We start from the raw sequence: 13,153 nt of genomic DNA on the forward strand, positions 1-13,153 counted from the left end.
GCTGGAATAAAGCTACTGTCCCCAAAAGGAACTGGAGCTAAAGCTTTGGCCTCACACTAGGAAGTAAGTGGTCTGATATCACATTGATGGTTTCAGGAAGAAGCAGTTGAACTCTATGAGCACTGATTCACTGATTGGTTTATGTTCAATTAATTTATTCCCACTTGTAGAATGCTGTTAGATCACTAGCATCTAATAGGTGGACAGTGTTGTCAGGGGTGAATAGGTGTTTCACAGCTGGGAGCTTCCAGAGAGCTAAGGTGCAAAAATAAACCATGTTTTCTGAAATTAGCTCGAGTGATTCTAATTTGAAAACATTAACCCATGGAGAAGTCTTTCAAAGATAATACAGGACACCTTGCAAATACAGAATTGAACATACCACTGGAAAATTGAAGAGAAAGAACTTTGTTTAATTGTCATCACTGAATGATAGTGTATAGAATTCCATCTCTGTAGCTGAAGTCACCTCTCTCCACAATTACAACTGGATCTGTAGTTTAATACATTGCACAACATAACAATAATTATGTCTGTAGAGATTAATTACCCCAATCAAGGTGAACAAAGATGAAATGATGCTGCGTTTATTTTAAAATATTTCTGCCTGGCACCAGCTGGACTCAATCAAACTATGAACTTAATTCTCTGCTCCGATGGTGAGAAGTGACATAAAATTATCAAAGATAAACTTTTGCAGCACAATATACATTTAAATACTGATTGCAAATTACACTTCCAAAAGAAAGGTTCCACTATGTCTTGTACTTAGTAAAACAATCAGTTCGCCAATAAAGAGAGACTCTGTTTGCCCAATGCCCCCGCATTAGCACTATTTCTTCAACTTGACTCATGAAACCTTGAACAAGGTCTCTGATTTCCATCAAATTTTACAGGGTTTTGTTTATGTAGATGGCTTCTTTCTGTGATGAAGTTCTTTACTAGGTCGTATAGGGGCCACTCTGGATCGTCTATGCAACTACAACAGATGTTCTCTCAGGCAAGAGCTTACTTTCATGTTTCTGTGATCACACTTGCCAAGATGCCCAGTCTTTTTGAATCAGCTGCTATTCACAGGATTTTCATGGCCAATTTTTTCAGAAGTGGGTGCCAGGTCCTTCTTGCTGACTGGAATGTCTGAGTCTAGAAGCTCCACTGAAACCCGTCCACCATGGGTGACCCTGCTATTTGAAATACTGGTGGCATAGCTTTCAGCATGTCCACCTTCGTGAGAAAGAGGCTATCTCTCAGTGAAGAGAAGGAAAAAAAGGCTAAGATATTGGAAGGCCAACTTCAGCACAATACATGTAGTTTTTCACTCACCTTAAAATATTTACTCACATTTCCCTGGAAAGTCTTTTTCAAAAAACTTTTTTGAGGGAGATAAGCCTCATCGGTACCTAATTAGTGGTTGCTTTCTAGAATCAATAAAAAAGATGCGTTTGCACAATTCTTTTCTGCCTTTTTACTAAAGCTATAAATCATTTACACCCGTCACTTGCTTCAAGGCGAGCCCCGCCCCTTCAGCAGGGAGCCCCGCCCATACAGGCTTAGAGCCCCGCCTCCTCCTTAGAGGGTCCAGCCAATCCTGTACAAATTCTTTAATAGCGTCGGGCAGAGCTATCGCGAGACTTTAGCTGTAGCCTTTGATAGTCTTTAACTGTGTGGACTTGCGCAGAAAAGACTCGTGAAGCTATTGCGGGAGGAAAGGGGCGGGGCGCCCCGACGTGCGCGTTCACCTTGACCCCACGCTCCAGCGCGCGCCCGGCAGCTAGGAGCTGTGGTTTCTGGGTCCCCACCGAACCCCAACATAAACCAGCATAAAGCGCGCGCGCACCTCAGGCGGATGTTCGGTGGGTGGCCCGTGATCTGCGGGGGCATTAGAGGGCCCCGGGCTGTGCTGCAGAGAGGCTCAAGAGGCTTGGAGAGCCAGTCTTGGTAGGCGCTTGGGTGATAGAGGGTCAGGGGTCAGAGGTCGGGGACGGGAAAGGTCTCTGGACGGAGACAGGGAGGGAGGGAGGACTCGGTTGCTGTGGAGCCCGGGAAGTTGAAGGGCTGAGAGGCAGCCGCTGCGCGAGTCTCCCCGACCCTTCCCCATCCCGGACGCGCGGGCCTCGGGACGGCCAGGCTCCCTCGGGAGAAGGTGAGGCCGTGGGAAAGCGGGTTGTACTTCTCCCGGGGGCCGGGGCCTGCGGAGTTTTGTTCGGGGGTCCGAGGGCCTGTCGTCGCGCCCCTTGGGCTCGCGGTGGCTTGTTTGCCCGGCTTGCTGCAGCGATCCGGCGCCAGCACCCTGCTCCGATTCCCGAACCGCTCTGCAGCCTTTCGGAAGAAAACGGAGTGGGAATCACCGTTCGCTGCAGAGATGCCTCTGGAGGCTGCAGCTGGGCAGCCGCCGAGCTTCTGGGTGCGCGGGATCGTAACGCAGCGAGAGGGGAGGCCGAGGCTTCCAAGTTAGTCCGAAAGTTCTCAGTTACCTTCGGGGTCTGATTCATTACATTCGCATTCAAAGCCTCCCTTGCACGTTGTACATTTTGACTCCAACGTAGTTGCTAGGTTTATGAACGAAGCTGTGTTAGCTGATGATTGACAGTCAGTGTCTGATATACACTATTACTAAATAATGACCATTAGGCTTGTGCCTTTTTTCTAGGTAACTTGACATTAGCCACGAGGTAGAAGTCCTCGGTGTTTGATGTTTTCTTGCTTGTATTTAAATTAACTTGAGGCTTTAACTGAACAAAATAAAATAATTTTAAAGTCATTATACCTATTTTTTGATAGAAAAAATGATGAAACTCCCATGGATAGAAGTGATCCGTGAGATCGGTACTGTCACCGAAAAGACTGGTTGGTTTATGATCAGTAACCGTGCAGGAAGCAGAGCCTGGAAGGACCAGTTAGCTAACAGGCTGGCAGATTGAGAATAGAATAGTTTACTTTTGAAAGATGCTGTTGTATATATCCTCTTTTTACCCAGCCTAAAAGAATTGTACTTGTAGAATTATTAAATCTTTTGTGAAGAGTTCAGGCTAGAACAATTTGGGGGAAACAGAATCTACTGGTGAAAATGCGTCTTATGAGGGCATTTTTCAAGCTCATGCAGTTAACACATATTTTAGAGTTCAACAGATGTAAATACTCTCAACCTACTGGAGTTATCACTACAGAAAAAGATTGTGGGCATGCCAGGTCGTCAGGAGCTTTTCAGTCATCAATAATGATTAGGCTTCATTTGCATAAGGTTCACCCTGGACAGCAGTGTGGCAAATGCATACTCCTTGTTGCCTTTGATAGCCTAAAACCAGATCTGTCATGCATTTGCTGTAATTCAGGACTGGTTTGTGTCTTTTAATGAAGAGAGAATAATTTGGAGAAAAAAAATCAATTTATTTGTTGTATTGTCTTAGTAGCTTAACATTTTGTGTTTATTTTTCTAGCAATCTGTCTTTGTTTTCTTGTAAAGATAGAAGTCAGTTTTCTCTGTCTGATTCTGTGCCAGAAATAGTAAGGAATAGTTTCATATTACCTATAGTCTTCTAGAATGTGATTGAGAGACACTTGTCCAAAAAGAAATGTGAGTAAAGTACTGTTAGGTCCTTAGAAAGAGAGAGAATATTCAGGGAGTTAGAGATCTTTGTTTCGCCTTATTTTGTATATCTTTTTCATCCTGGCACTAACCTGGTATTGGGGGTACAATGCTTAATAGGGTACTATTCCTGCCCAGCTTTCAAGAAGTTCAAAGTCAAACAGTTAAGAGCACTGTAGCAGTTGAGATCAAGGGGAAGAGGCCTGTAATTCAGCATACCTGGTCATGGAAGGTTTCATGGGGAGATTGGGACAGTGATAGGCAGAAAAATGTGAAAGGGCTTTTCAAGTATAAAGCTTTTTACATTTAAATGTGGGACAGGAAAAGTGTGGTCCATTTAGAAAACTGCATATAATTGTGTTTTACGCAAACACTGATACTTAAGGGGGAGGAAGAAGAAGTGGAACCATCAAAGGTGTGATTCATGTGGTATGAAGAAAACCAGGAGAATGATTTGGAATTGGAATATGATTAGAGATATATAGAATTTTATTAGTACTTGACTTACTAGCTGCCAGTTAACATTATGGTGATAAGTAGAGTTGATTAAATGATATCTTCTTTGGTTCATGAAGTTATTCCTAGATAGAGATCTCTTAGAAAAAGAGTTAACCAAAACAAGATTGGAGAGAGGGGCAGGGTGGATCATGAATGTTTGCTCAGTTGAGAACTGAACAAAAGGAGAGCCTTGCTGGAAATCCTGGTATTTATGTTTCTCCAACTTATCATTATAATTGATAAGCACTTTCAGCCTGTAATGTTGAAAGAATCAGGTTGGAGGCAAACATCAGAAGGAGTGTGCAAATTATAGTGATATAGGTAATTCTAAAAGATACTGGATGAGTGTTACCAGAGCACAGAATAAACAGTTAAAGAAATGTGTTCTGGTTCAATATATCTATTACAAGATTGTTATAAGAGAAATGTCACACGTTACCTCCACTTACAATTCATTGGCTAGAACTGGTCTTGGGACTATGCAGCACCAGTTGGGCAGACATATCCCTTCTATACTATACTTTGTAAGGAAAGAAATGGATTTTAGTAGGCAGCAGGTTATCCAAACTTGGCTGCACACAGGAATCACCTAGGGAGCCTAAAAAATCAGGGGGCTAATGCCTGGGTCCTATCCCCAGAGATTCTGGCTTAATTGGCCGTGAGGTACCTGGGCCTCAGGATTTTTAAAAGTCCCCCTCCGGTGATTCTGAGGTGCAGTTAAATTTGAAACACACTGATCTAGGGTCCCCCATCCCGCTACATTAAAGTTTGGATATTGTAAACTGGAGTTTATATTGTTCTCAGGTTGATGATGATAGCACCTGCCACTTGCTGAATATGTGCTAAATTTCTGTTACTGTGCTGTTGTATTTCATTGTCTCTAACCATAGTCCCACTATCATTCCTATTTTAGAGAAGAGAAAACTGTCAGAGAGAGGCTAGATAACTAGTCCAGTGCCACACAGTTAGTAAATGCCAAAGCTAGAATTAGAACCTAGGGCTTCAAAGCCCACCTTCTCACCTGTCCGCCGCATCACTCTGCAGATGTGAGACTCTATAGCTGGTTGCTTTGGGGGCGTTAAGAGTTAATGATTCCATAATTACCATGTGATTAATACTACTGTGGTTGGTGTGATGGATTGTGTAACTGGCCCAATTCCCTCCCCACCCCCTACCTCATATCCACACTCTTTGCCATGACCAGTTGTACCCAGTAAAGAAGTGTAGTATATTTCCTCACCTCTTGACTAAAGTCCATCTGTGTCACTTTTCCTTTGGCTCCTGGAACCTTAGTGGTTTTGCCATGACCAAGCACTTTGAAAAGTACTTGTGTAATTGGATTTGCACTTTCACACCTGAGCCATTGCCGTAAGAACATGCCTGGGTTACTTTGCTGGTCCCTGGAGGAGGATGAGAACTACGTTAAACAGAGCCAAACTGCCTCTCCAGAAACCTAGCCTAGATCAGCCAGTCGTCAGCTAACCTGCTCATCTGTGAAAATAAATGGTAGTTGTCTCAAGGCATTGAGCTCTAGGGTGGTGTGTTACAGAGCATATTTGTGGCAGTAGTTAACCGATAAGCTGGTAGAGCCTAACTTCTCAACATTCCAGCTGAGTGACCTAATTCCAGTATTCCACCCTGTGCTTTGAGGAGAACTGGACAAAGATAAACACTTAGGTTATTAGGGGCTTCCTATGCTATTCTGATCTCTTATCAAGATAAGAGAGGAGGTAAGATGCTTGAAAAGTGATTAACCGTAGTCAGATGGATTATAGACCATCACCTGCACATTGGTAACCAAGCGCTGGCTAAGGGAATGGAATTCTCATGATTGGCGTAGACCAGCCCTGGTGTGTGTGTTTGTTTGTTTGTTTTTTCCTCATTAATTTTTTTATTGTGGTCATAACAGCGTATAACATAGTGAGATTTCAGTTGTACATTATTGTTTGTCAGACACCATGTAAGTATGCCCCTTCACCCCTTGTTCCACCCTCTGCATCCCTTCCCCCGGTAACCACTAATTTATCTCCGTCCACAGGTTTGTTTACATTCCACATGTAAGTGAAATCATACGGTGTTTGTCTCTCTGTCTAGACCAGCACTGTTTCATAGACGTTTTGCAATTATGAGAATGTTCTCTGTCTGCGCTGTCCAGTACACTAGCCACTAGTCACATACGGTTTTTGAGACCTTCAAGTGTGGTGAGCTCAGGAGCTGAGTTTATATTATTGTTTAATCTTATTTAAAGTTAAATAACTACATGCAGCTTGTGGCAACCTTACTGGACAGCAGAGACAAACAACTTCCTTGGGGCTGCTGAGAAAACCACCCTCCTTATAAGTCACAAGGCCACCATGTTCCTCAATGAAAGGGAAGTTCTATCAGCAAGGAAGCAGGGTAGATCTTAGCTAGATAAGTAATGTTACTTCGCTTTCTTTTATGGTTATCGTTCTATTCAGATTTTCTATTTTTTGGGCCAATGTCATTCATTTATATTTTGTTAGTAAATTACCCATTTTATCTAGATATTTCAAGTTTATTAGAATAAAGCTGTTCTTAATATTCCCTTATAATTTTTAAATCCCTCCTGTATCTACTTTTTGTTTTTGCTTTTTAAATCAGCTTTATCAAGGTATAATTTACATATAATAAAATCCAACTATTTTAAGTGTACAGTTTGATGAGTTTTGACAAATGTATGCAATCATGTAATCACCATTTGACAAATGTATACAATACAGGCTTTATGACACTTTCGTTACGATGCTTAGAACGTTTCTGTCACCCCACAGCTCTCCCTCCAGGTCCTTTTCTGTCAGTCACCTCTTACCACTTCCTGGCGCCTGGTAACCACGAATCTGCTTTCTGTCACTAGGTTTTTGCCTTTTCTAGAGTTTCGTGTAAATGGAATCACAGTATGTAGCCTTGCACATCTGGCTTCCTTCACTTAGTGTAATGCCTTAATAATTCATCTGTGTTGTATATATCAGCAGTTTATCATGGAGTAGTGTTCCATTTGTTTATCCATTCACCAGGAGATGGACATTTGGGTTGTTTCCAGTTTGAGGCTTTTATTAGTAAAACTGCTGTTAACATTCAAGTTTGTCTTTTTTTGTGAATCTGTGTTTTTATTTCTCTTTGGTAATACCTGGGAATGGGATTACTAGGCTTCGCAGAAGGTATGTATTTACTTTTATAAGAAACTGACAAACATTTCCTGTTGGGGTGTTGGAGAGTTCAGTTCCAGTTGCTCTATAGTCTCAGGTTTGTGAATTTTAACCATTCTAGTGGATATGTAGTTTGTCACTGCAGTTTGTGGGTTGTATTTGCCTTGACTTATTGACTGATGATGGTGAAGATATTTTCATGTGCTTATTTGCCACTTATAGATCATCTTTGGTGAAATATCTGTTCAAAATTTTTGTCCATTTTTTTAATAAGGTTATTTGTCTTACTGTTGATTTCTGAGAGTTCTTTATATATTCCACATACAAATCTTTCATCAGATATTTGTTTTACTAATAGTGTCTCCCATCTGTGACTTCCCCTCTCATTTCCATAACAGTATCTTTTGAAGAACCAAAGTGTTTAATTTTGATGAAGCTTAATTTATCATTTTCTTATAGTCTCTGCTTTTTGTGTCCTATTTAATTACTTTTTTTGCCTAATCCACTGTTACTTAGATTTTCTCCTCTGTTTTCTTCCAGTTTTATAGTTTTAACTTTTATGTTTCAGTTTATGATCCATTTCAAGTTAATTTTTATATGTGGTGTGAGGTAAAGGTCAAAGTTTTTTTTTTTTTGCATATGGATATCTGTTTATCGAAAAGAATATTCTTTCCCCATTGATTACCTTTCAATTTCTTTCAAAAATCGATTGACCATACTTAGGTGGGTCTATTTCAGGACACACTATTGTGTTCCATTGATTTACATGTCTGTCTCTATACTGTGACCACACTGCTTTGATTACTGTCAATGTAAGTGCTGGAGTCAGTGTAAGTCTTTCAACCTATTCTTATTTTTCAAAGTTGTTTGACTTTTCTAGAACTTAGGCATTTCAATATAAATTTTAGAATCAGCTTGTCAGTTTCTAAAGAAAGAAAAAATCCTGTTGGGATTTTGAATGAGATTTCTTTGACTCTAGATCAATATCAAGGACTTGGTATCTTGAGTCTTCCAGCCCATAAACATAGTACATAGGATGTCTCTATGATTATATTACCATACTGTTTTCTCTCTTTTTACATAGGCTTGACAATTTTCAGAATAAAAACTTTTAAAAATTTAAAAAAATCAATTATAAAGAAATGTAAAAACGAGAAAACATATATATTTATACACATATTTTTCATTTATGATGTTTTTATTCCTTTGTGTAGATCCATGTTTCCATGTAATATCATTTTTCTTCTGCTTGAGAACTTCTTTTAACATTTCTTGTAGTGTGGGTCTATAGGTGATAAATTCTCTTGGCTTTTGTGTGTCATTTTTTTTGCCTGAATTTTTTAAAGATATATTGCTAGATTTAGAAGTTTATGTTGAGAGAAATGCCTAAACCAGGAAGATGGGGCTAACCTGAAGAGATGGTCTTGCTTTTCAGCAATTTAATTAAATTGTATACCTTTCTGTGGTTGTCCTTGTGTTTACCCTGATTAGGTTTCTTTAAGCTTCTTGGTTCTCCAGGTTGATAGGTTTTAGCAAATTTGGAAAAAATTTTTGCTTCATTTTTTTCTTCTCCTTTCCCATTTCCTCCTGAGATTCCGGTTCCATGCATGCTGGACTGTTTGATGTTGTCCAGTAGGTCTCTGATTTTCTGTTTTTGTTTTTCCAGTCTTAGTTTCTTTCCCTGCTTCTTTTTGGTGAGGAAGATTGTCCCTGAGCTAACATCTGTTCCAGTCTTCCTCCATTTTGTATGTGGGTCGCTGCCACAGCATGGCTTGATGAGTGGTTTGTAGGTCCACATCCAGGATCCAAACCCACGAACCCCTGGCTGCTGAAGCGGAGCGTCCAAACTTAACCACTTCACCACTGGGCCAGCCCCCTCTACTGCATTTTTGATAGTTCTGTTGTTACTGTGTTTAAACTCACTCTACGTTTTTTCTGCCATGTCTCATCTGCTGTTAATCTCATACAGGATATTTTTCATTTCAGATATTGTGTTTTCCATCTGCATAAATTCCATTTGGGTCTCTTGTATATCTTCCATATTTCTTCGTCATCTTCATGTTTTCCTCTACCTTCTTGAACATATTCAAATTGTGTACAATGGCTGTTTGAGAACTCTACATGATGCTTTGTTTATTAGGAGTCTTTCCACAAGCAGTTCTAGCCATGTACGAGTTCCAGGGATTGCTCCACCTACTTCTGCTAGTGGTTCTTCCTGCAGCTTTGAATATTGCCCTCACACAAAGATCCAGGTCATGGCCCTCTCAGAGACTCAAGGGACTCCTCTGCGTATCTCCAGAGCCTCCTCTATGAGCAGCTCCTGCCTCTCTGGTATTTTTGCCCCACAAATTCTAAGTTCTGTCCCCTTAACTCAAGAGAGACCACTGGACCCTGTTTGAGTTTCTTCTCCCTGTGCTGTGCCTGGAAAGTGTCTGCTAGGGGTAAGATAGGGTGGGGAAGACCAACCATTCTGGTTTGCCTGGAAGTAAGGGGTTTCCCAGGATTTGGGACTTTCATTGCTAAAACCAAGAAAGTCCCAGGCAGACTGGGAAGAGTTGGTTACCCTAACTGGGGCTGTGGTAGAACTTCCTTCATTTGTTTCATTTCTTTGAGGGATCACTGTAGCAACTGCTCTGTAGTTATACCCATTCTGCTATTGAGTCATTGGCCAAGTTATTTTTTTCTTTTAAATTTCAGTAATAGATTACTTTTCTAAAATTGCTAATTTTTTTAATAACCATCTTTTTTGCATTCTGACTTCCTGCTTCTATTTCATGAAAACAGTATTTTATCTTCTTGAGAATGTGATGATGTCAATTGTATGTGATATAAAGTCCTATTCAGATTACTCTACCTGTTTCCTTGGGTGAAAGTTTGTCTTTGTTGATTTATTCTCCTGTTGGAGATCCCTTAATGTTTGATTGTTGCTTGTGAGCTCATCTTTGTAGTTGAGTTTCCCTGCTTCACCTTCCATTGTCTCTGCTTGTACAGTTTGCTGAAGGAGAGGGTCAGAAGCAGCTGCTGGGACTTGTTTTCCATTGTGTTGAGTGAGAATGGGGAATTGGTGAGAACTCTCTATAGGCAGAATTCATTGTCATCTGCTTTTTTTCTTCTGTAGTCAGTAAGAAAGGGCATCTTTCCAGTTTAGGGACTGCTCTCCCCAGGAAATAGATACTCGCATCACAGCTACCTTGCCTTTAGGAGAGGTAGGACAGGCAGAGACCTGCCAGTTCTCACTTTATTGCTCCAATATTATCTGTGTTTGTAGCCCTGGACCCACTTTGGTTTCCACTACCAGGTCTGCCACCATTGAGCTTGGAAGCCCTCTTGATGGTGCTCCCATCTTTTGTGCTAATACATTCACCTGTCACTTCGCTTTTCAGATTGATTCCCTCTGTATTGTTGTTTAGGAATTCCTCACAGTTTCTCCTCAACTGAGATTTCTCCTAGTGGTTTTGTTCTGTTTTAAACAGGGCTGTATATTTCTGAATTGTTTCTTTGCGGCACATTTCCCGTTCTCTCCTAGATTTGCAGCAGAGTGGTTCAGGATGGGGGGAGTCTGTAGGGGTAGAGGGGTGTCAGCTGCTCTGTGTGCTCAGTTTGTCATCAGACATCAGTACATCATGTACTGTGCTCAGTACATCAGTCTGTACTCAGAGATAGCGATTTGATCTATACGTCTTTTGTATCCTCCCCTAAAATACAGCACAGTACTGAGTACTTAATGGGGACTCAGCAAATACCTGATTGGATTCTACTGAAAAATGGGATTATTGAGAATATTTCTTAAACTCTAGTTGAAGTCAAATTTTAATTGTCTACACATTCATTTTTTTTCAGCTACATGGTAGGAATAGGCAGCAACCATCATTATGACTTTATGATTTAATCTCTTTGAATTGTTCTAGATTTCATATAGGAATTGGCTATTATTTTAGCAAAGGTGTAGTTTGGGCCCTACTTTATATAGGCTTCTTTCAGCCTGATTTTCTCTTTTGAGATCACAAATCTTTCTTTTCTTTTTTTCTGCACTTTTTCTTTTCTTTTTCTTTTATTATCTCTGCCCCATTTCTTCTGGTTGCCATCATTACCTTATTCTTGGCCCAGCTAGCCCTCTTATCTTTTTTATCTGCTAATCCACAAAAAGAAATACATTTTGGTATTTTCATCATCCTTTTTTGAAAGAAAAGATACATTTGTAGGGATTTTTTAAACTATGTAAGGGTCAAGTGAAGTTTTGTTAACTCTTTGGGATTATAAAATAAAATTGAAATTCTGCAGTGATGCAGACATGAGTTTAAATGGTACTAAAACTCTTCAAATATGCATTTCCGGGATATTTGAGAGATTCACCTTACTGTTATGCTGCTCATTAAATGTATTTTTAGATTTTATTTTAGATAAATTGTTTTTGTTAAATTTATCCATTGAACAGCAGTAAGACCATTAGAATTTATATCATGCATGAGATTAAGGTCAGTATGTTCTTCAGCTATATTTGACTTATTAAAAAATACTATCCATTGTTTTGTGTATCTCTCTGAAGATTTCATACTATGGGTATGGACTATAAGTTTATGCTGATTTTCTCCTTGGGAAATTTGTCAGGAACACTTTGATACTAACATCCTCTCTTGGAATGCCTACTGTTTTTTACCTTCTAGAATTCACGTTTACCAACCAAGAAAACTTGAAAATGAGCAGCCGACGGAAACGTGCTCCTCCGGTGAGGATAGATGAAGAAAAGCAACAGCAGCTCCGTTGGAATATGCATGAGGACAGAAGAAATGAACCCCTCCTCTTAACTGATGACGAGCACTCCTGCCCTGGTTCAGATTCCTCTTCTGCTCATTGCATCATCCTAGATGATAGTCTGAAGGAAGAAGTGGCTCCCAGAGATAAGAAGAGGTGTTCGGAAGTGGTGAGCGTCTCAAAATCAATCGACAGAGAAGAGACTGGTGGCACTTTTTCCCCTCTCTCTGTAAAGCTGAATATTGTGATTTCTCCCTATCACTTTGATAATTCTTGGAAAGCATTTCTAGGAGAATTAACTCTTCAGCTTCTTCCTGAACAGAATTTAGTTGAAAATTTTTCTGAAAGGAGTTTTACCTTGATGAGTTCCGAGTCCAGCAATCAGTTCCTGATCTGTGTTCATTCAGAATGCGAAGATGTAGAGAAACAGGAAAAAGGCCTCAATGAGCCAGTCAGTGTTTATGACACAGGTATTCGAGTGGAAGCATCCTTCAGTGGAGAAATGTTAGAAGATTTGGGGTGGCTGCAAAAGAAGAAAAGAATAAAACTTTACCAAAAACCAGAAGGAAATCGCATAATCAAGGTACTCGATTTCTGTGATGTCTTTTAAGGCTCTTCTGCGTTGGGCAGTCCATTTTGAAGTTAACTTAGAAGGAAGGTCTGAAAAGCCAGAAATAAGTCTCTCATTATCAAGTTTCAAAGTACACTTTATTTTGGGCTTTCAGTAACCAGTAAAAAATATTTTTTTATAGCTAATCACTTCCAGGCTGTACTCCTTCAAGGAGGTCTTCCTGATTCCTCCTTTCCAGCTCTGCCCTCAGTGACTTATTTTGGTCTTCATTATCTCCTCCTCTTCCTGTGGCAGTCCTTTAACCATTTCCCTGTTTGCCTTTTCAGTTCCTCCCTCTACTTTGTCTCTGGAATGGCATATGAATGCAAATAGAATTCTCTTCTTTACTGTCTGCAGAATTGAGTATAGTCTGGCACATAAATTCCTCCTTTAGTAGTAGACAAGTAGCGCTTGTCAGCTTCTCCAGCCTCATCTTATGTCATTCTGCTTTGTTTTCTGTCCCAGAAATTCCAGATTGATATGTTTCCTGCACGTTCCCTGCCATCTTTCTGCATCTTTGTTCTTTTGCTCTCACAGTTC

At 40.3% G+C, this 13,153-nt stretch overlaps 1 protein-coding gene across 6 annotated transcripts in view; it reads left to right on the plus strand.

Annotated features, from left to right (window-relative positions):
- Positions 1 to 1,722: 1,722 nt before the first annotated feature.
- SHPRH (SNF2 histone linker PHD RING helicase) overlaps positions 1,723 to 13,153 on the plus strand; it is a 93,205-nt gene continuing 81,774 nt past the window's right edge. For 4 of the 6 annotated variants that reach the window (XR_006889756.1, XR_006889758.1, XR_006889757.1 and 1 more), the window contains exons 1-2: positions 1,723 to 1,853; positions 11,916 to 12,586. Coding sequence is in view for 3 of the 6 variants with exons in the window: in XM_046669550.1 (XP_046525506.1) it covers positions 1,847 to 1,853; positions 11,916 to 12,586 (678 nt within the window). In the remaining 3 variants the exon portion in view is untranslated. Of the gene's footprint in view, positions 1,939 to 2,028; positions 2,144 to 11,915; positions 12,587 to 13,153 lie in introns of those variants that run through there. The other 2 variants (XM_046669551.1, XM_046669552.1) reach the window with 2 other exon arrangements.

Source organism: Equus quagga, chromosome 8 (genome assembly GCF_021613505.1).
Source record: "Equus quagga isolate Etosha38 chromosome 8, UCLA_HA_Equagga_1.0, whole genome shotgun sequence".
Classification (NCBI taxonomy): domain Eukaryota; kingdom Metazoa; phylum Chordata; class Mammalia; order Perissodactyla; family Equidae; genus Equus; species Equus quagga.